The sequence below is a fragment of the Cervus canadensis genome, chromosome 12 (assembly GCF_019320065.1).
Source record: "Cervus canadensis isolate Bull #8, Minnesota chromosome 12, ASM1932006v1, whole genome shotgun sequence".
Lineage (NCBI taxonomy): Eukaryota > Metazoa > Chordata > Mammalia > Artiodactyla > Cervidae > Cervus > Cervus canadensis.
The window spans coordinates 56,929,669-56,952,877 of NC_057397.1; the positions used below are offsets into that span (position 1 = coordinate 56,929,669).

Consider the following 23,209-nt stretch of genomic DNA (forward strand, 5'->3'; position numbering starts at 1 on the left):
TGCTTTTAGAGGAGGTTTTTTACCTTAAGAGTGCGAAAAGATGATGAATTTATTTGTGGTTGGGCTCTATGTCATCATTATCATCAGAGTAGTGTAGTTAGGTTAGGATTGATGGAATCAAAATGCCTGGATTCAGATCCTACGTCCTCCCCCCATTTGTGTTAAGTGTAATTTAACTGTATAGAGTTTAACCCTATAAGCCTTAGCCTTGCCTTTTAAAATTTATTTATTTATTGAAATACAGTTGATTTACAATATTGTGTTAGTTTCAGGTGTTCAGCAAAGTAATTTAGTCATGTGTATATATATATATATATATATATATATGTATGTATGTATGTATATTTCTTTTCAGGTTCTTTTCCCTTCTAGGTTATTATAAAATATTAAGTATAGTTCCCTGTGTTATACAGTAGGTCCTTGATGTTTATGTATTTTTTATATATATTGGGTTGGCCAAAAGGTTCATTCGGGTTTTTCCATAAGATGTTAGGGAAAACCTGAATGAATCTTTTGGTTAACCCAATGGTAGTATGTATTTGTTAATCCTAAACTCCTAATGTATCCCTCCCCCTGCTTCTCCTTTGGTAACCTGTAAGCTTTCTATGTCTGTGGGTCTATTTCTGTTTCATAAATAAGTTCATTTGTATATTTTTTCTGAAGAGTCTGCATAGAAGCAACATCATGTGCTATTTGTCTTTCTCTGTCTTGTTTACTTCACTTAGTATGATCATCTCTAGATCATCATCATCATCTACAAATGGCATTGTTTCATTCTTTTCTATGGCTGAGTAACGTTCCACTGTATGTATGTACCATATCTTTCTTCTTTCATTTGTCGGTGGACATTTATACTGCTACCATGCTTTGGATGTAGTTAATATCGCTGCAGTGAACATTGGAATGCATGTATCCTTCCGAATTATAGTTTTCTCTAAATATATGCCCAAGACTCTTCCTTTAATGGAGATAATAATAGCATTTTCTAGACAGGGTTTTTGAGAAGATTCCATTAAAATGGCATATACATCAACCAGCTTTTGCTAGGTTATGCTCCAATAACAAATTAACCTAAAACATCAATAGCTTACAGCAGCAGAGATCTCTTTTTCATTCATGCTCATGTCCATCATCAGTTGGCTCTGCCTCTGCTCCATATTCTCTTCATTCTGAGACACACCTGAAGAAGCAGCTTCCACTGGTCTCATGACAGAGGCAAGACTCATCGTGGTTTTAATAGCTTCTGCTTGGAAGCAGCACTTCCAAGCACTTCTATTCATATTTAATTGGCCAAACAAAGTCGTGAGGCCAAGCCTAGTAGCAGTGAGTGAGTACAATCATTTACCACAAGCTGCAATGCACATTGACAGGAGCGTAGTAAAGGCTCAGTAAATAGGAGATTTTAGTTTTCAATCCAGAGCCACTGAAGAGGTGAAAGGCAAAGGTAAATGATAGTTTAGCTAGGACAGAGAGACTAATACTTAGGTGTTTGCCAATCAGCTCTCTTAAGAGCAAATGGAGGTACTGATCACTTCCTTTGAACTTTCCAGGGAAGGTGGTCTACGGAGAACCCATCGCAGCAGGTCTCGGCACGGATGGCACCCACCACTGGGATAGAGAATGGCTCCATGCTGCCCACCACGTTATGGGTCCACCCCTGCGACCGGACCCTTCAACGCCTGACTTCCTCATGAATCTGTTGGCTAAGTAATCAATTAGCAGATGATTGTTACATGTTTTGCAAAATTAAGATGTTTTTCAAGTCTCAAAACATGAAGGATTTGAGTGTAGGAGATCGTGTGATATCATCTGGACCTTCCATTGACCTCCTAGTCCTCTGTTCTACTTGACCTGACAGGCCCTGGGGAGTCCTGCATCTGGGGACCAAAAGGCATTGGCTTAATCACATTATGATGTGGTGTCAAAATCTCTCCTGACCACAGTGAAATCAGATCATTTTTCCTGAAGTTTTCCTCTGCTTTGGTTTTTTTTGTTGTTGCTGTCTTTCCTATCTCTTGTTGCTTAGGGCCGCGTCACATCCGTATGCCTAATTTTTATCAGACAGAATATTCTTGAACATTTTCCATGCTGATATAACCCAGGATCCAGATATGCCTGTGGTAGGAATACAAAAGATGATGATCTAGGGAAGAGCCACAGGTAAAAGGCAAAATCCTGCCCTCAGAGCAGGTTATCCCCATGAAAGGCCATTCAGACCATTTATATATGTTTTTTGGTGAGGGTCTAGGGGGGACATTATGATCATTTTTGTTGAGGAATATACCATTCGTGGACATTCTGATAGTCCCCATTCACAGATACTCAGATCCAAGTTAACAAAGAGCTTTTCACAACAGACTGTACAAGAGCTCACATGCCACTTCCTTCTAGCCTTGAAACGCTGCTCCTTCTCCATTGTGGTCTTCTGACTTTCAGTTGAGAATGGGGTCAGGAGACCGGGGAAAGGTATGGTAGTTTCCTCCTGACATTTTCTGTCTCCTCACCCACCTCTGCCCTCATGTGTGTCTCTTTTACAGCGATGACCTAACCACAACAGGGTCTGACAACTGTACTTTCAACAGCTGCCAGAAAGCTCTTGGGAAGGATGATTTTACCAAGATTCCCAATGGAGTGAATGGTGTTGAGGACCGGATGTCGATAATATGGGAAAAAGGCGTGGTGAGTGTCACAGAATTCAGTTTGTTTTGCTGAATTCTTCAACGGGATCTGGTCTATTTTAGGACCAAAGTTCTAGAAGCCTTCATGAGAAGCTTCTTGATTATTTTCACTAAAGTGGCCACTGAGAATACTACCGCATCACCAACACCATGCCATCTCCCACGATAATAAGGAAAAATACTTTTCTTCTCTACATGATTTAGAGGATGCTTTGTGCCAGAGTATAAATTTAGATTGGGTACCAAGAGGATTATTCTTGAAGTCTTTGAAATGTAATAGCCCTTCTATCTGATTTCCATGTTTGTGAATCCCAGTTCCTCATGTGTCACTGATATAAACACTTGGAATGATTGAAAAGACATGAAGGGGTTTTTTTAAATTACATTTGTACCTCTTTTTCATATAAAAATATAGATGTCCCTTTTAAAGAACTTTTGAATATTATGGTTTAAAAGCTACTGTATGAGGTCACATAAATCATAAATCCAAAGCACAGAGATTTTCTTTTAATTTCACAGTTTAAAAGTTTCTACCTGAAGATGAAGGATAATCACATGGCTAAATGTTCATACATAAGCCTATCCAGGCAGCTGACGAGTGTAGTTGTAAAGATCAGCAGTGAAGACTTGCTCAGTGGGACCTGAGGTCCCCGTTGGCATGTCATTCCCATCCATCTTTCAGAACCCCTCCCTTCAACGATGTAGTAATCACATGTCTGAACTTCCTTGGTGATCTAGTTGTTAAGATTCCGAGCTTCTGATATAAGGGGTATGGGTTCAATCCCTGGTCAGGGAACTGAGATTCCACGTGCTAAGTATGATACAGCCAAAAAATTTTAAAAAAGAAAAAAAGAAAAGGAATAATCACATCTACACCCAGAATCCCTTGCACATACCACTCACTGCCAGCTCTAATTTTTTTTTTTTTTGCCTCTTTATTTTTTTTGCCTCCTTATTTCCACCTTCATCTCTACCATTCTACTTGGAGTCCCATGTCTTGTTTGGACCATCATGGTAGTCTCACAGCTGGTGTCCCTGTTTCCACTCTCTGGCTGCTACAATCTATCCTATACTCTAGGACCACCATTGCATTTCAAACACCAGGGTATAGTCATGCTACTTTCTTCCCTAAAACCCTTTCATTTTCTGCATTACTTCTTGGATGATATTTGAACAATTCATTCACATGTAAGGATCTTCAAAACATCTCTACGGCCCTATCTTCTGCCATTTGTCCTCTCCACCCCCTTTTACCTCTACCTTAACTCTAATCATCCCAGACGGCTTTCCTTCTCTTTCTCCTTGCTTAGACTTTCTTGATAACAACAGTCCAACCTTTCACTTTGAATTTGTGTTAACTACACTGAGTAACTTCATTACAGCAGATTTTCATAATATATAAAGTGTATTAGTTAGTTAGTTCAGTCACTCAGTCGTGTCCGACTCTTTGCAACCCCATGAACCGCAGCACACCAGGCCTCCCTGTCCATCACCAACTCCCGGAGTTTACCCAAACTCATGTCCATTGAGTTGGTGATGCCATCCAACCATCTCATCCTCTGTCATCCCTTTCTCCTCCTGCCCTCAATCTTTCCCAGCATCAGGGTCTTTTCCAGTGAGTCAGCTCTTTGCATGAGGTGGCCAAAGTATTGGAGTTTCAGCTTCAACATCAGTCCTTCCAACGAACACCCAGGACTGATCTCCTTTAGGATGGACTGGTTGGATCTCCTTGAAGTCCAAGGGACTCTCAAGAGTCTTCTCCAACACCACAGTTCAAAAGCATCAATTCTTCTGCACTCAGCCTTCTTTATAGTCCAACTCTCACATCCACAGATGACTACTGGAAAAACCGTAGCCTTGACTAGACAGACCTTTGTTGGCAAAGTAATGTCTCTGCTTTTTAATATGCTGTCTAGGTTGGTCATAACTTTCCTTCCAAGGTGTAGTGTCTTTTAATTTCATGGCTGCAATCACCATCTGCAGTGATTTTGGAGCCAAAAAAAAAAAAAAAATACAGTCAGCCACTGTTTCCACTGTTTCCCCATCTATTTGCCCTGAAGTGATGGGATCTGATGCCATGATCTTAAAGTGTATAAGTGGATCTAAAGTGATCGGAGATTTCTTCATAACATACAGGAATCTATGTTATTTTCTGAAATTTTAGGATGATTTATTTATGGGAATGTTACTTTCAGGGTGTGGTTCCTAAAGTTTTATTTATTTATTTTTTAGGCAGAGAACCTTTGATAATTAAATAGACCTTAAGGATGCTCTTGCCATATAAGTGTGTATAGGAATAAACTCTCAACATTTAAAAAAAAAATCATTTTAGAGGGATCACATCCCACTGAAGTTTGTCCATATTAAAGTCTCTTGCAGCAGACTGTCCATGACTGTTGGTTCACGTAGATTTTAGTAGTGCAAAAACTGAACCTCTCGGCTGATTTTTCTTCTTTTTTAAAAGTGTTGTCACCAGACTTATAGGCCTATCTTATTTTAATTCTATAGTGTTCTATATAATATCTACATGATTGTCTTATAAATCTTATCTATAAATCTTAGGTCTGCAATAAATAATCCAGATCATAAATGTAGTAGGCGGTGGAAGTAAAAAAACTGAAAGTACTGTTACCAACATTTAGCTCTTTTCTCTGATTCTGGGAAGAATGGGAAAAATTTGTGCAGGTGTTTTGTTAAGCTAATAGATTTTTGAAAAGTTCCTTTCAGGTTTCCATATTTAACCTCATTCATCCCCATCATTGTCACTATGACTGTTTAAGATTTATCAGTATTCACAGATGTGTTTGGCCTCACAGTATACAAAATTAGGTGTGGTTCTATTTGGTTCTAAGAGATACAAGTCTCCTACTTTTATTGATAGGAGATTTTTAGTGTTTTATGATTCATCAGAAAAAGAAATGTATTTTCTTCCTTGCATTGTTTTACAGCACAGTGGCAAGATGGATGAAAACCGGTTTGTGGCAGTTACCAGCACAAACGCAGCTAAAATCTTTAACCTCTATCCAAGCAAAGGAAGAATAGCTGTGGGCTCAGATGCTGACATTGTGATTTGGGACCCAAAAGCCACAAGGTAAGCCTAAGGTTTTGTATTACTTGGCTTCTCCATGGAGAAAAAGCACTAACTTGCAAAGAAATTATTCATTGGCCTTAATCAGCCATTTCTTCTTAGGTGATTTATTTAGGCAGGCTCAGGTATTATAATCTGAGCCTGTGTACAGGGTACAGATTTGACTGTACAAACATTCTTTTGTTCTCCTTGGCATAGAAGATGCAAAAGTTGTGTTGCTTACCTTCTGTGGAAATGCATATGTGTATAAAACCAATATGAATTTCCCAATTCAGTGCTTGGCAAGCGCCTGAGTTCACAGGGAGGAAAGGTACAGAGCCGTGAAGAAAAGGAAAGGCTTAGTTTAAAAAGGGTTGCATTGAAAACTGGAAATAATTATAGCCTTTTTCAAGCTTTCAGATAGAAAAATTCCAGCACAAAGGATGTCACTTTTAGTTAGCCAAATTTTCCAGCTGAGTTCATCTTGAGCCTGTCATTCCCAGTAGATGCCGGCTTTTTGTTTCCAATTTCCATAATTCTATGTTAGTATTGCAGGTTTGGCCAATTCTACCAACTCAGAAAAGCGTTCGGTAGAGGCTGAAGCTTTGTTAATTTCTCCTGATAGGATGTTGATGCAGACGACATCTGCATCCTGGTTGTGTTTTTCATAAGCTCTGCAGCTGTTAATAGAGAAAACTCCACATACTTTCACATTGCATGTGTGTGTGCACAAGTGAGTGTGGATGCACATGTGTATGTGTAAATGGGGATAGGTAAATCTGTCTACTATTACCAAAGAGACATTTGTCTAAAGGTTTTATGTTGTGGAAAACAAAAGTCTACGCGAACAGACCCTGTTTTATTGGACTTCAGACAGCGTGTTTTTAACTAATTGAGGGATTGTGGCAAACCTGCTTGGAGCACGTCTGTTGGCTCCATTTTCCCAACAGTATTTGCTCAGTTAGTGTCTCTGCATTGTATTTTGGTCATTCTTGCAATGTTTCAAACTTTTTCATTGTTATTATATCAGTTATGCTGATCAGTGATCTTTGATGTTACTGTTGTAATTGTTTGGGGCTGAACTGAGCCCATGTAAGACGATGAACTTGACAGAAATTGTGTGTGCTCTCACTGCTAGATGGCCATTCGCTTGTATCTCCCTCTCTTCTTGCACCTCCCATTCCCTGTAACACAACAGCATTGAAATTAAGCCAGTTAATAACCCTACAGCAGCCTCTAAGTGCTCAAGGAAAGGGAACAGTGTCATGTCTCCCACTTTAAATCAGAAGCTCAAAATGATTAAGATTAGTGAGGAAGGCACGCTGAAAGCTGAGATAGGCTGAAAGATAGGCCTCATGCATCAAACAGCTAGCCAAGTGGGGAAAGCAAAGAAAAAGTTCCTGAAGGAAATTAAGAGTGCTCCTCCAGTGAACACATGAATGATGAGAAAGTGAAACAGCCTTGTTGCTGATATGAAGAAAGTTTTAGTGGTCTGGATAGATGATCAGACCAGCCATAACAGTCCCTTAAGCCAAAGCCTAATCCAGAGCTTTACCTGTCTTCAATTCTGTGAAGTCTGAGAGGTGTGAGGAAACTGCAGAAGAATATTCATAGTTTGAAGTTAGCAACGATTTGTTCATGAAGTTTCAGGAAAAAAGTGCAAGGTGAAGCAGCAAGTGCTGACGTAGAAACCACAGCAAGTTATCCAGAGAATCTAGCAAAAATATTTCATGAAGATGGCTACACCCCACAACAGATTGTCAGTGTAAATGAAAATGCATGAAGTATTCCTAATATCAGAAGAAGATACCGCCTAGGACTTTCATAGCTAGTGAGAGGTCAGTGCCTGGCTTCAAAGCTACGAAGGACAGGCTGACTCTCTTATTAGGGGCTAATGCAGCTGGTGACTTTAAGTAGAAGCCAGTGCTCATTTACCATTCTGAAAATCCTAGGGCCCTTAAAAATTATGCTAAACCTAGTCTGCTTGTACTCTATAAATGGACGAACAAAGTCTGGATGACAGTACATCTGTTTGCTGAGTATTTTCAGTCCGCTGATGAGACCTGTTTCTCAGGAAAAAAAAAAAAAATTCCTTTTGAAATGTGACTGCACCTGGTGACCCAAAAGCTCTGATGGAGACTCATGTTGTTTTCATGCCTGCTAATCCAACATCCATTCTGCAGCCCATTGGTCAGGAATAATTCCAACTTTCACATCTTATTGTTTAAGCAATACATTTGGTGAGGCTATGGTTGCCCTAGATAGTGATTCCTCTGATGGATCCGGGAAGTCAGTTGAAAATCTTTTGGAAAGGATTTACCATTCTAGATGCTGTTAAGAACATTTGTGATTCATGGGAAGTGGTCAAAATATCAACATTCACAGGAATTGGGAAGAAGTTGATTCCAACCCTCTTGGATGGCTTTGAGGGAATCAAGACTTCAGAGGAGAAAGTAACTGTACATGTAGTGGGGATAGCAAGAGAACTAGAGTTAGAAACCTGAGGTTATGAATTAATTGCTGCCATCTCATGGATGGAAAGTAGTTTCTCATGAGCGAGCAAAGAGAGTGGTTTCTTAAGATGAAGTTACTATGAAGGTGTTGAAATGACAACAAAGGATTTAGAATATTCTATAAGCTTAGTTGATAAAGCAGAGACCGGGTTTGAGAGGATTGACTCCAATTTTGAAAAAAGTTCTGCTGTAGGTAAAAATGCCATCAAACAGTATTGCATGCTGCAGACATTTTTTTCATGAAAGGAAGAGCCAATCATTGCAACAAACTTTATTGTTGTCTGATTTTAAGACAATTTCCAGACTTCTCTTGTGGTCCAGTGGTTAAGAATCTAACGCAGGGGACACGGGTTCCATACCTGGTCAGGGAAGATTCCACATGTTGTGGGGCAGCTAAACCCATGCACCACAGCTACTGAAGCCTGCACGCCCCAGAGCCCATGCTCTGCAACAAGAGAAGCCACCACGACAAGAAGCTCACTTGCCTAGAGAAAGCCCACGTGGAGCAGAGGAGATCCAACACAACCAAAAATAAATAAACAATAATAAAAAGGAAATTGCTGCAGCTGCCACAGCCTTCAGCAACCACCATCCTGATCAGCCAGCAGCCATCAACATCCAAGCAAGACCCTCCATCAGCCAAAAGATTAGGACTTTGCTGAAGGCTCAGATGATGGTTTGGAGAAGGCAATGGCAACCCACTCCAGTACTCTTGCCTGGAAAATCCCATGGGCAGAGGAGCCTGGTGGGCTGCAGCCCATGGGGTCACGAGGAGTCAGACATGACTGAGCGAATTCACTTTCACTTTTCACTTTGATGCATTGGAGAAGGAAATGGCAACCCACTCCAGTGTTCTTACCTGGAGAATCCCAGGGACGGGGGAGCCTGGTGGGCTGCTATCTATGGGGTCGCACAGAGTTGGACACGACTGAAGCGACTTAGCAGCAGAAGCAGGAGCAGCATATGATGGTTAGCCTTTTTTAGCAATAAAATAATTTTTCATTAAGGTATGCGTAGTGTTTCTTTAGACATAATGCTATTGCACACTTAATAGACTACAATGCAATATTGTCATGACTTTTATTTGCCCTGGGAAACCAAAAAATTCATATGACTTGCTTCATTGTGATAATCGCTTTATTCCAGTGCTCTGGAACCAAACCTGCCCTCTCTCCAAGGTATGCCTATATTCTTCCAGATTCATTATTCATGGAGTCTCCTCTTCAACCACCATTCAACCCCATTTCTCACATTCTGCAGTTTTCACATTGAAAAAGATGAATAATGATAGTGCAAAAAATTCTGACTGTGGATTAGAGAAAACTCTTAAAGGGCTGGAGAAGTAAGATACAAGTCAAAGAAATCCAAAGAGAGCTAGATCATTTCAGTATATCCTGCCAAGTAAAGATAACATTTCTCTGTGTTTCAAAAGGACATTAAAATAAGAAAAGTTTTTGTGGTTTTTTTTTTTTTAAGACTCTGAGAGTCAGAGAAATAGAACCCAATAGTTCATCTGCCTCCCTGGTCACCACAGGCAAAATAGCTGAGAACACCTAACAGTGAAAGAGTATTGCAAAGAATGACACCAGCCAAACTAGATATATGTAAAATAACCATAGTAATACATATCTTATTTTTATGTAACACTTTCTTAGGTTCTAAAACATTTTTACATTTCTTATATGATTCTTAAAAAAAATCTGAAGTAATAATAATCTAATAATTATTATTCATATCTCATTTACAGATGAGAGAGTGGACATTTAGAGACCTTAAATGATATGCCTGGCTTCTGCAGCTTAGCATTGGTGAGCTAGGACCAGACCTACACAGCAGGCTCTCAGGCTGTGCTGGTTTTCATTATGCTTAGCCCTTAGTTATATACAATAAGCAGACATCAAGAGAGAAGACTCAGAACTAGTAATCAAAGGCCAGTATGTAACCTCTCCCCAAAAGGCACGTATATAAAAATGTGAATATTTAATTTTCTGTTATCATTATTGTTATAAAGTGAAGGACAGGTATTATATAAGAAATACTAGAGAACTGATGAAAAAAAGTGGTAGAGAGAAACTTAAAAGCACAGAGGCTTTTTGGCTTGACCTTAAGTTAGTTATTTTAGGCTAGAAATTAGGGAAATTAAGCAAGTAATATATAGATCTTTAAAAAGAATAAGAACTTAACATCTGGATCATTACAGGCTATTCTGAAACAAGTGAATAGGAAAGGAAGGACAAAGAATGTTACAGAGATCAGTAGCTAACACTGGTGAGAAAGTGGTCTAAATTTATATAGTCTAAAAACATGACTCAAAGAGACATAATCACAGCCTATAAATATCTTCCAAGCAACAATATATGTGTAAGTAAAGGAAGTGCATTATTCACAACCTTGAGTTCAGGTCGTTTTTCTTTGTCCAGTTGTCTAAGGAAGACAATGCTTTACACCTGAGCTGGTGGTGTTCTCAGACATTGTAAGAACCAAGGAGACTCCTAAGGCTGATACCACGGGAGCTATCCAGGGGAAGGGTTAAAGAGAAGATCTGCAGGGACTGGCCTGCCTATGGCCGTCCACACGGCTAGGAATTAGACAAGACAGTCAACACTCGAGTGTTTTCAATTCTCTCTGGTTTTTGAGGGGCTCCCCTGGTGGCTAGACGGTAAACAATCTGCCTGCAATTCAGGAGACCCGGTTTGATCCCAGGGCTGGTGAGGAAAATGGGAAAGATTTTCTTCAGCAAAGATTAAAATGAGAGGAAAAGTGAGGAGAACATTATTTCCTCACAAGAATCAATAAATAATTGTTGAGAGAATGAATGAGTGAAGATGAAGAAAGGACAAAGGATTTTCTGAGCAAAGGAGGAAGAACTGCTTTACGGGTCTTCTTTTCATTGTGTCCCCTTTATTTTGAGGTTGGGAAGCAATGAGCTTTTTAAGCAACTCTTATAATAAACAGGAAAAGAAAATGAAGTTAACAGAGAGCTATCTTCCTGGTTCTGATTCACGCAGTCACTCAGCAAGGAGCAGCCCCGAGAGACAGGCATGAGGGTCAAGGTTATACAAGAGCCAGGCACTGCCTTTGGGAAGCTGACTGTCTACAGAGAGGAGATAAGAGATAAAGTCGAATAGTCTCAGTTTCAGAAGGAATGTGTTAAGAATATCACATGCTAGGCAACAAGGCACCACTGAAGTTCAGAGAAAGAAAGATCCTTCTTCTATTAGTGCTGCCATTGGCAAAAGACCTTTAAGGCCCACCATTAAGAGAGGAGAGAAGATGAGACTTCTAATCCTGAGTGTGTGTTATTTGCTTAGTCACGTCCAACTCTTTGTGACCCCATGGACTGCAGCCTGCCAGGCTCCTCTGTCCGTGGAATTCTCCAGGCAAGAATACTGGAGTGGGTTGCCATTTCCTTTTCAACCTGATCTTCCTGACCCAGGGATCGAACTCTAGTCTCCCGTATGGCAGGCAGATTCTTTACCGTCTGAGCCACCAGGGAAGCCTCTGACCTGAGTCAAGACATGGAGGTCAGACAAACCAAGGCATGGATAGGAGGGTCTGTCTGGGTGGAGGCAGTTAAGCTTTGGGGTTACAAGGCAGAAAGAACAGGTTCAAGATGTGGAAGGGAGCAGAAGGATGAGGAGGCCATGGGCTGCCTCTCTTCCAGTTTTAATTTTGTTTATTACAGATAGAGGCAGTTTTAAATAGAGCTTATCTAGTGGGGAAGCATTATTTAATTAAATGAACAAACAGATGTATCTATAGATTTTTTTTTTCTTTTCAACATATCCCTTTATAAAAAGGGATGATTTTACATGAGTTTATTATTATCTGAAGGCTGGTGATGTGAAAGCTTTCTGTCTGACCACACCATTAGAGATTGGACAGAATCTTCTTCCAAATTTCCCGAAAGGTTTTAGCAAAAGCAATCGCCCAACTATGTCAAATGGGAGCAATGTGCATTTCACCCAAGAACCTGAAGGGGGCGCGCACAGCCCACCCTGAGCTAGGGGCCCAAAGGAGGCCAATCTAGCTGCTGGTTATGCAAGAAAAAACCAGCCCCTGGAGGATGGATGCACTTGCTAATGATTTTTGGCTTCATGGTACATAGATGTTTTCCTTTCTTTCTTTTTTCTTTTTTTAATTCTCATTACTTTTTAATGGCATGTGAGGTAAGTATGCTTGCAACACAATCTGTAACCTTAAAAATGGGTTGCATTAGTGACTGAGGGAGATGAGGAGAAAGAAAAGCAGTACACCAGGCTTTTTTTTTCTTTTAAACCTGTAAAAAGCCAGATGATTCCAGAGTGAGGAATCTGACATGTGGTGATGGATGGTGAGACAGGATTGGCAGTGGGAGTCTGTAGAGAAGGTTTGGACATCCTGATGAAAGATTACCTAAGACGTTGCTAGCCTGTAAAAATTTCTGCAAAAATCAAGTGCAATAGCTCTTCTGTGCTATTCTGTGCACATTCAAAACAAACTGCATTTCGTGCATATGGAGCATTCACCTTTTTTGGAAGTAAAAAAGAGTCTGCTGTATGCAGCGTGACGGCCCATGGAGCCAGGGTCTATTGCTTGTGACAGAGGTATGTGTCCTAAGACGTCACAACTTGAGTCAGAGCTTCGAATTTAAGGACATGTTGCCAATCTAAATGTTTGGCCCATTTCTGCAGGATATCTTAGAACTTAGAATCAGAAGGACGAAATCAAGAGTGTGATTTTCATGTGATGTCAAGACAAAATCTGTCAGTATCACGAAGACAGAGACCAGTCAAATTGGCCAACTTGTTAAAAACCTTACTAGTGAAGATGGCATGTAAGTTACTTGCAAGCCCATAGCAGCATCAGTAACTCACGTTCTGGCAGTTTAAGACTATCCTATGAGCTTCCGTTCTTCTGTATTCATTAAATAGCACTTAGTTACTATGGCAACTGTCCCTTTTCAGTATTTATGAGCTGCAGGGTATCTCACAGAATCTCAAGCACACAAACACACAGCCAACACATTGTGTGCGCTGGAACATTTCATGAAGACTCCTAGGCTGGACTGTGTTTTGCAAAACAGGCATACTTTGCTCACAGTTATTTGTGTGTATTATTTTTCTAACTCAATTATTGCAGGTTTTGACCTTGAATATGCCATTCTTGAAGGCATTGTGCTGTCTTTCCTGCTTAATTTCCTTCCCTTTCTCATTGAAGATAGAGATAAATGAATTTAACTATATTCAGAGAAGAGTAATGACTTGCAGCTTAAGAAAGTGCCCTCCTGGATCTAGAGAGGGCCTTGGGTGTGAAAGAAAGCAGGATAAGAATGATGATTTCATCCTTGGGCAATGGGGATTGTGGGACTCGGGGAAAAACAAAAAATAGGGAGTAAGGTGCCCTTTGGTAAAGGGTGGTGACTGTGGTTGATTATTACAGCTCTGTTGCCAGTGACTATTTCATGGAAGCTACTGGGCATTTCCCCTTGAAGTTGCACACTGTGTACCATTTAACTAATTTGTATACACTATGACCTTCCTTCTCAAAAGAAGCGTCAGCATGCCCACACAGTAGCACACACTCACAGACACACAGACACAGCTACCGCGTCTGTGCTTGTAAACGCTGGTCAGCCTGAAGGCTCTGCTTTTAATGCCTGTTTCTAAGACTGTTTATAACTCACGCCTCCTCTAGTCCCCAAACCCACACTATCGCAGCACACATCCTGTGGGAGGAGGGAAGAGAGAGCCAAGCCTTGTACCAGATGGGCGACAGGAAACGAGGATGATTTACGCCATGATTTTTCACCGTGTTGCCTTGCAGACGTTCATGGGGGCAACATGGCTTCCGGTGAAGGTTGTCCAGCCTCTGCTTTTGCACAGCTATCCGAGCACCCACCACATAGTAGATTTACCATAGATTTATAGAGCAATTACGACAATTCTCTGTCAAATGATAGCAAAGTATCTCGAGGAATAAAAGACTTTTGCTAACCCACATAAAATCTAGCCTACCTGCTGGGGCAGGAGCAGAACAAGATTGTAAAGAGAAGCCTTGGCGGTTCAGTTGCTCCTCTGTCTACCACATACTCTCTGGGTGTGACCTTGGGAATGTTATTTTGTTTTTCCGAATTTCAGTCTCTTTATTTGTAAAATAGGGATGATGATGATATCTAATCTCATAGCACTGTTGTCTTTAAGACAGTGTACATAAAATGCTTGGAATAATAAACCAAATAAAAAACAAACTATCTGAAATGCTCCATACATAATTAATGTTCAGTAGTGCCTGGCATACAGTAGGTGTTCAGTAATTGTAGGTAGTCAGTGGCAGTAGATGGTCAATTGATTAAATAAGTGGGAGCTATTGTTAACTATAATTATGATTCAAAAGCAGACCAAACAGTACTAAAGTTATATGAGATCATATACCATACAGTACTAAAATTATATGAAATTATACTAAAATCATGAGAAAGCTCAATCTCTTGTGTTTCTTACACACCTGCAACTTGCAGCAAGAAGGACCAAAATGACGACACTTAGATGGAGTCTTTTGGCTAAGATAACATGATTAAATCAGAACTCATGTGCTCCCGGAGCTGACTCCTTTAAGAGATTATTTGCAGTGAAACAGTTTCAACAATCTGCTAAGATCCACTTTGTGACCTTCAGAAGATATTTGCTTTTAAAACAGTTTTGGGCTATGAGTGAGAAAAGCTAGCTTCCTGATTACATATGGGTAAAATTTTCACCACTATTTATTCCAGGTTGTTTATTTAAACATGTTCTTATGCAACTGAACCTTTCAAGTGAACTAGAAATGATTTCCAAGGACTTCACTACTAATAACTGCATTTTTTTCAAATTATAAAAGAAAAGCAGCTTAGAAACAGATCCCAGTAACCCATTCTATCACTGATGGTTTGCCTTTGCCAGAGTAAGCAGTTTATTTTCAGCATTAGGATTTGGGCAAAAAATAAGCACCAAGGGGAGGTAGTTGTATGAAAGGCATAGTCTTCTCTAACTAAACACCTGCTATATTTTTCTTCCTACCACACATATATTATACATTTTTCTGTCTTTGGCATTTGCCTGTCTTATTTACAGCTATATCCCTAGGTACCAAAACAGTTGCGGGAATACATAGAACTTCAGTAGTTATTTACTGAGTGATTAAACCAGATATTAATTGTCTTGGGCCAGTGAATAAATGTGACTTTAAATTTTTGGTTGGACCTTGTTTATCTGTTCCTGAAACAGGTTCAAGATCCAGGTTTTACATTTTCCCATCTGAGTTGGAAAAAAAGAAAGATTCTTGGCACTTCTGTCTTCTCCTTCCCCAAGGCAGTGCTTGACAAGGAGACATTCAGAGTCAAGGACCAGTAGCATTGCCAGACCTAGCCTGGCCATGAATGTGGCTTAAGCCAGATTGGATTCTCTTGCGGGTTAAATGATTCTGTGTTTTGGTCACAGACTCACCCCTAATTCTGGTTAGTTATTTTAAAAACATGGGCCCTTGGTTATGGAGGGGTCAGGAGATAGAGTGAAAATGGGTGGAAGGAAATTTAATATCAGTACCTGCAAAGAACCCCAGGGTCCTTATGCTCTTAAAGCACAGCCAAGAGCCTTAGCTTCCTACAAAGGCCTTCAGAGAAAGCCTCGGTAACAGTGCATTGTTCTCTGTGGAAGATGATCACAGTGGAAGTCTATTTGGAAGCAGTGAGTCATTTAGGAAGTTATTTTAATGGCTTGAACAAAACTCAACCCCCTCCCCCCCACACACAGACCTTAATGTAAGCTGATTTACCTTTTTTTTTTTTTTTCCAAGAGCTGGGGTCCTCAAAGGGTGGTCCCTGGACCAGCAGCATCAGAATCATCTGGGAATTTATTAGAAATGCAGATTCTCAGGTACCTCCTGGGGCCTACTGTCTCAAAAACTACATGTGGAGCCCAGCAACCTGTGTTTTCACAAGCCCTTCAGGGACTTCTGATGCTCAGGTCTGAGCAGCAGAGGTTCTCAGAGTGCATGAGAAGACTTTGGAACTCAAAATCCAATAAACTCCCCAAACGAGTTCTCTATAGCCCTGTTTGATTACTACTCATTTTAGGGAACTTACTACCTAACCAAAGTGTTTAGTCTTTCCTGGGATGGTTTTAATTGTTAGGATGTTCTTACTTTGGTTGCATTAAAAACTACCTCCTTCCAGCTCCTAACATGTTTGGCCTCTGAAGCTATAAGGAATGTTTCTACACTCTCAGATAATAGTCCATTCATTCATTCATTCAATCAAACATTTGAAGATATTGGCTCCAATAAGTCATCCCATCACCAGATAATCATCCTCAGATCCCTCAGTGGATCCTGAGGACCATAATTAGCAGAATCCCAACATCCTGGGCACACTTCTGCTCACCCTTCTCTTGACAGACACCTGTCCATATCCTACAAAGATGCAAGTCCTAGAACTGGATCTGACTTTCCACCAGGTGGTAATACCACCAGAGCAGGAACTTATGAAGATGACTGTTTTTATAACTAAGTAAAGAACTCTTCATTACCTTTATGACATTTTTCTAGAATATATTGGGGTGACCAAAAGGTTCATTCGATTTCTTCCATAACATTTTACAGTAAAAGCCAAACTAATCTTTTGGCTGACCCAATACCTTATGAAATTGCCATTTGAAGATTAAAAATGTGAAATATGAGCAATTATATGGAGTTTTAATATCTTATCACATTTATTCAGTCAATAATGTAGAAACTTGTGTAGGGCCTTCTCTGGTATTAATATTTATGTTAAGATGATAAGATTATACTGAATGGTTGTTTTTGGTCCCACACTCTTAAGTCCCCTTGAACAGATAGTAATTTACAACGTCCATAATCCTTCAAAGACACAATATTTAACATAAACAAAAGGTACAAAGAACAATGCAATTAACACTTGTGTATTAACCTTCCCAAACCCATCTCTCCCCTCCCCCCAGTAGCTACTTGAATCCTGGATTTGATGTTTATTGCTTCCATGCATTATTTCTATTTGTGCAATACATAAGTGCATTCCCAAACACAGCATATGCACAATATATGTATTTTGTGTATTTTTGGCTTTATGTGAATTGTACCACATTTATCATTGTGCCACTTTCTCAGTATTATGTTTATGGCACTCATCTGTGTTGAAATGCGTAGGTGCTTCACTCATTTCCACTGCTGTATCATATTCTGTTTTATGAATATAGCATGATTGATTATATATGTTCCAATGCTGGTGGATGTTTAGGTTTTTTCCAGTCTTTCACTATTTCAGACACTGTGTCCATCCTTGGTACACTGGGAGAGTTCCTATAGGACATCCATCTAGTCCCTGATTTGTTTTATATCAAATGCTGTCAAATTTTTGCGAGTAGAAAGATATAAAATTGCATGATTCTTTGTAAGTAAATGCAGAACTTTCCATTTGTCTGTTGTACATTTCGTCTTGTCCCACATTCATTTATTCAGTCATTAAGAATGGTATATTGGACCCCTTTTTTGTTGTTCAGTCGCTAAGTCCTTGTCTCACTCCTTGCGACTCCATAGACTGCAGCACGCCAGGCTTCTCTGTCCTTCACTGTTTCCCAGAGTTTGCTCAAACTCATGTCCATTGAGTTGGTAATGCCACCCAACCATCTCATCCTCTGCCACTTCCTTCCCCTCCTGTCCTCAATCTTTCCCAGCATCAGGGTCTTTTCCAATAAGTCATGTGTAGAAGACCACAGTAGGCAGCTGAAGACAAAAGTAAGACATAATCCCACTCTTTACTCGGGGGTAGGTGGAGCAGGGGCAAGGCTAGTGGAGAGGTGGTGGCTTTTGCTTTTTTTGCTACAGTTATTGTTTTCTGAACTGTGAGTGTGACATTCCAGGGATCAGCCCTCACTAGCAGAGTGGGACAGAATGTGGTGTTGCGGTGTGGGTGGGAGGAAGTGGAGTTAGACAACTTGGGCTCAGGATCACTTCTTGTCCCTTGAGATGATGCAGCAAATATCCACCTTTAGACCTGGCCCTGTACCTATTTTGTTATTCTAACTGCATCCCTCATCCTTGAAATATAGACTCTTAGCAATGACCCAGGAGACATCCACATAGACATATAACTGTTTCCTATTCATCAGGGACTCTGGTTATAGCCTCACATACTTTGCGCAAACATACATGTTGGTCCTGATTCCCCCACTCTCATCACATGTAAACTGAGATTAAATTTATATTCATATATATACACACATGTATATGTATAGGTTCATGAAGAGCAGGCCACCCCAGACTTCAAGATCACAGCTTCCTTGCTGGGCTATAGAGAAGCGGATTGCATGTATTGTCCTCAGTGACAAGTGTGCGCTTGGCCAGCGAGTGATATAGGTCCCTGCAAATCTGCCAGTGCTCCGGGATTGCACTTCCTAGCTCATCCTGCTGGCTGGGGGATTCTCTGAACACCAGAGGACAGTTGACATTTTCCATTTAAAAGGTTTCCTGCTCCTGTGCAAACTCTGTGCCCTCCCAGAAGAGTGGCCAGTGCAAAGCAGAGCGGGCTGGGGAAGGAGAGTCAGGGTACATTAGGTTTATTTTGCAGCTGCAGCTGGAGTCACATTAAACCTACTGCCTAATTTCCTTTGTCTAACTTGATTTCTCTTTGGCTGGAAGGCAAATGGATCAATATTGTTTTTTATGCCGAGATTATGTTGCCTGAAGGAAATTTTCCATCAGTTCCCTGTGCCTGCCTTGGGTCCTGTAATTGGGGCTGCATGCTGACCAGGCATCTGGGCCCCCCCAGGCATGGACACACGTCCCACCATCTGCACCGTGCCCGTCAAGGGCGGCCTTCTGGAGGGGGTCACAGGAGTGGTGCCTCCAGGCAGAGCGTGGTGTCTGTGCCAGGCCTCTCTGCACATTCTCTGGCCATACGTTAACACAGACAGCTTATTTGATTTTTTTCTTTTCTGTGAAGCCCTTTTCCCCTCTACCTTTTCTCTCTTTTCCTATATTTGGAATCCTCTTCGCCTCTCCAAAGTTTCTTAAAGGTTGTTTCTTTACATTTCTGTGATAATATTTTCTTCTTGTCCCCCTTCCCAACCCCACCTCCAGTGTGATTCTGTCCTTTTTTTTTTTTTTTTTTGACCACCAGGGAAGGAAGTGTTTATACTATGCTGTTGGTTCTATTCTCCTACCAGGCATTTAAGAAAAGCTAAGAGTCTGGAGGCAGAAAAATGAGAAGGCAGTTTAGCCACACACACAAAATTGGAGCATTCATCTGTGTAGAAGGGTTGCTGAATTCCTTATGCGGTGGAGGTGGGGGAGAAAGACAGACCAGTTATCTATAAACATGCATGTATTGTATGCTCACTCGATGTAAGAAATGGCATTGCTAAGCGCTGTGGGGGACATAAAGTGTAACAACTGCCATCTAGAGCCGCATTCTGGTTGGACAGACAAGATATAAACATGGGGAAGGATAAGGTAACTCTTGGAAGAGGAAAGTTATAATCTCTCAACACATCAGTTCAAGAAGAGGGCAGGGTCTCATGCACTTGATTCCTGCTAATGAATGGTTCAAATAATTGTCCTGAGCTGAGGACAGAAGATTGAGCTGGGCTTGGAAGAGGGCGCAGAACTAACTGAATCACCTTGAGGGGAGGATCTGGATGAGTAGACAGGGGGCAGTAAAGCCCTCCAGATGAAGAATCTGGGAGAAATGAGGGAAAATGGAAAAGATAATTCAATAGGCAATCAAGAGACAGAAGGGGCTGGGCAGAGGGGTCAAGAGGGCAAGCAGCTGGAGACAAGATTAGTCCTGGCCAAACTGCCAAGGGCTTTGAGTGATAGTTTAAGTCCAGAAGATTTTCTCTTAGGCAGCACGAGCTATTGAATGTCTTTGTGTGAGGATTTGAATTGATCTAAATCTGTGCCTCCCTATTTTTACATGGCATAAGTAGAAAATGGTTATTTGTAGAGTACATGGCAATAAAGAGAAGGGGATTTGGAGACTGGAAGGAGAATATAGCAAAGTCAACTTGTCCTGGTTTGCCCGGAACCTTGCCAGTTTTCCAGTAACACTGAAAATCTCACATCCAGACAAAATCCTCAGCCTGAGCCTACACCAGGACTGCTTGTCACTTGGGAGGATGCTTTTGGTCAAAGGTGACCTAGCTTAGGAGCTCTGCCCACACCTGGTCACCCTGGGATCTCAGAGTTTCAATCTTGCATCTGGGCTCATCTGTTGGGAAACCTTGATTAAATAGCATTTTAGGGTCATGAGTGTACAGGTTGGGTTGGAGTCTGGGAGAATAGTCAGGAGGCTATTGGTGGAGGCTGGGTTGAGGGATTAAGGTCTCAAACAAGATAATGGCAAAGAAAATGGGGGAAAAGGAATTGATTTAAGATATTTTTCCCTGGGGGACAGAAAAGTCTCCTGACAACTTAGAGAAAGACTGAAAATTGAATGAAGTAGAAATGACTTCAAAACAACCGCAGCTTTGTTCATTTATGACCCAAGCATTTATTGAATGCCATCTGGGTGTAAGATATCATACTCAAAGCTGAGTGAAAAATGTGTTCCCCTTATGAACTTAGAACCTAATTGGACAGATTAAAACAAAACTCTTCATATTTACTATAAGGTAAAAGGTCAGGGTGTGTGGCACAGTAGTTAAGGGGCATGAGATTCAGAGCAGAACTGGGTCACTCGATTCAAATCTCAGATATGAGCTACGTGACCTTGGATGAGTTAGTTACCTCTTCAGGTCTCAGTTCCTCTCAGACACACTAATGTAGATGTGCGAATCATAGTACCAAGCTCTGGGGCTTGTTGGAGAAGGAGATAATACCTTTCACATGATGTGTGCATAGGTAAAACTTGAAGCACATTAATAGCTTTATTGGGCTTTCTTGGTAGCTCAGATGGTAAAGAATCTGCCTGCAATGTGAGAGACCTGGATTCAATCCCTGGGTTAGGGAGATCCCCTGGAGGAGGGCATGGCAATCTGCTCCAGCATTCTTGCCGAGAGAATCCCCAGGGACAGAGGAGCCTGCTGGCTACAGTCTATGGAGTCACAAAGAGTTGGACATGACTGAGCAACTTAAGCACCACACAGCAATAGCTTTATCATTATCGCATTCAGAGTGGTGAGAGATTTCTCAACTAGCAGAGAAGTATCAAAGTAAATGACTTTTATGATTTGAGAACCTATGGGAAATAAAAAAAAAGCTTAGAAGAATCAACAATAGTTTCAGAATTCCAGTTTGTTGTGTCAATCATAGTTTCGATCCTGTTTACAAATCCTCTTCCACACATTTAGTTTCTGACTGGCGTGTCACTGGGATGCAGTTGTTCTTGTGGTTTTTACGTAAAAAACCCCTTAGATGTCACATCACAAAGGAGTGTTAGGCAGCGATGGATGTTTGATCATGTGGGGTAGTGTCTCCAGAGAAGGCTGTCTGTATAATTTCTTTATGTTAGTTATAACTTGGATCACTTTTACAGTTTTTAAGTCTTTCTCTCTCTTTTTGTTTTAAATCCAAATTTCTGATTATTTCTATTGGCTGAATTGCTAACAGCAGAATCACTACATCAAAGAATATATGAATTTAAGGGTTCTATGCATATGTGGTTACCTCCTCATTGTTGCTGACCAACTCTGAGTACAATCTTTTATTTTCTTTGATTTTTGCTGCTTTTTCAGGTAAAAATTGTTACTTTTCAGCTACAAATTGCATATGCTTGAGCACTAAGGAAGTTGAATATTTTTTCATGTTTGTGAATTGGGCTTTTTTTTTCCCCTTATAAAGAAATATCCATTCATGCACTTTGTATATTTTTCATTTGGTAACATATTGTTGTTTGTCTCTTTATTTAAATAGTCTGTCTTATTTTTTGAAAACCCCCAAGTTTCTTTTGAGAAATAAAATCTATAGTTACATGAAAGTGCTTTGCATAAACTGTAAGGCCCTATATGCACATTATTATTATTGAAAGATTGGCTTTGTTCATATTTTAGAGTCATACTTATAACAAAGAGGTCCTTGCAAATTCAGAAATAGGCTTGAGTAGAGTGTGAGCTTTATTCAGGTTGGAATTTTTTTCTGTTTTATTCAACTACTGTAGCCCCAGTGCCTGAAACAGTCCATGACATGGAGTAGTGACCAATAAATATATGTTAAATGAATGAGTATGAGATAAACACATAGATGGATAAAGATTTTCTACAATGTTCCACCAAGATGACTTCATTTCATTTTCTTTTTCGCCTCAAGCTAGAAGCAAATGGAGTTGTGGATAGCTGGCAGGTCAGAACTGTGAAATAGTATTCTTATCATTCTGGACTTAGGAAACTCATTTCTTAGAACCTAACTTTCTTTATGGTAACATTGTAGGCCTAATTAGTAATTCTACCTCATTTATTTAAGTGATAAACCAGAGACAAGAAGAGTTTAATGACCCAAGCATGGCTTTCAGCAATATGATAAAAGACTCAAGTTGTTGCTTTGCCTTTATATAAGAGCATTTCTAATTCCTAAATATATGACAAGTCTCCTAGTCTTTCCATGCCTCACTTGTTGTTTTCTGGCAATAATGAGAATAAATTGTTCACAAGGTCTAAAAGAAAACATGACAGAATGCCTTAAAATTGATTCATTCTTTGGTTGCCTAGTTTGGGGGAAAGGTTTTGCATAGAAATTTATGCTAATGAGTTTAATCTCCTATATAGACCAAAATTCATCTACCCACAGGTGCCTGGGACCATCTTCTTTCCTAAAGTTTCTCTGTTCTGTTTTTATCTCTAATTATCCTACCTCACATTATGTTTTCCTTTTAAGGTGCTTTAGTGTTTCTGGAAGAACCTGGGGTAAAATTTCCTATAAATGTGCATTTTGCTCCAGACTTGTTTTCTGGATGGATCACTTGCAGATGGAGGCAATACATGGTG

The 23,209-nt window shown here is 40.3% G+C and overlaps 1 protein-coding gene across 5 annotated transcripts in view; it reads left to right on the forward strand.

Annotated features, from left to right (window-relative positions):
* DPYS (dihydropyrimidinase) overlaps positions 1-23,209 on the forward strand; it is a 121,236-nt gene that overhangs the window by 45,905 nt on the left and 52,122 nt on the right. For all 5 annotated transcript variants that reach the window (XM_043483691.1, XM_043483692.1, XM_043483690.1 and 2 more), the window contains 3 exons: positions 1,551-1,707; positions 2,538-2,679; positions 5,627-5,769. In XM_043483691.1, coding sequence (XP_043339626.1) covers positions 1,551-1,707; positions 2,538-2,679; positions 5,627-5,769 — 442 coding nt within the window. The remainder of the gene's footprint in view (positions 1-1,550; positions 1,708-2,537; positions 2,680-5,626; positions 5,770-23,209) is intronic.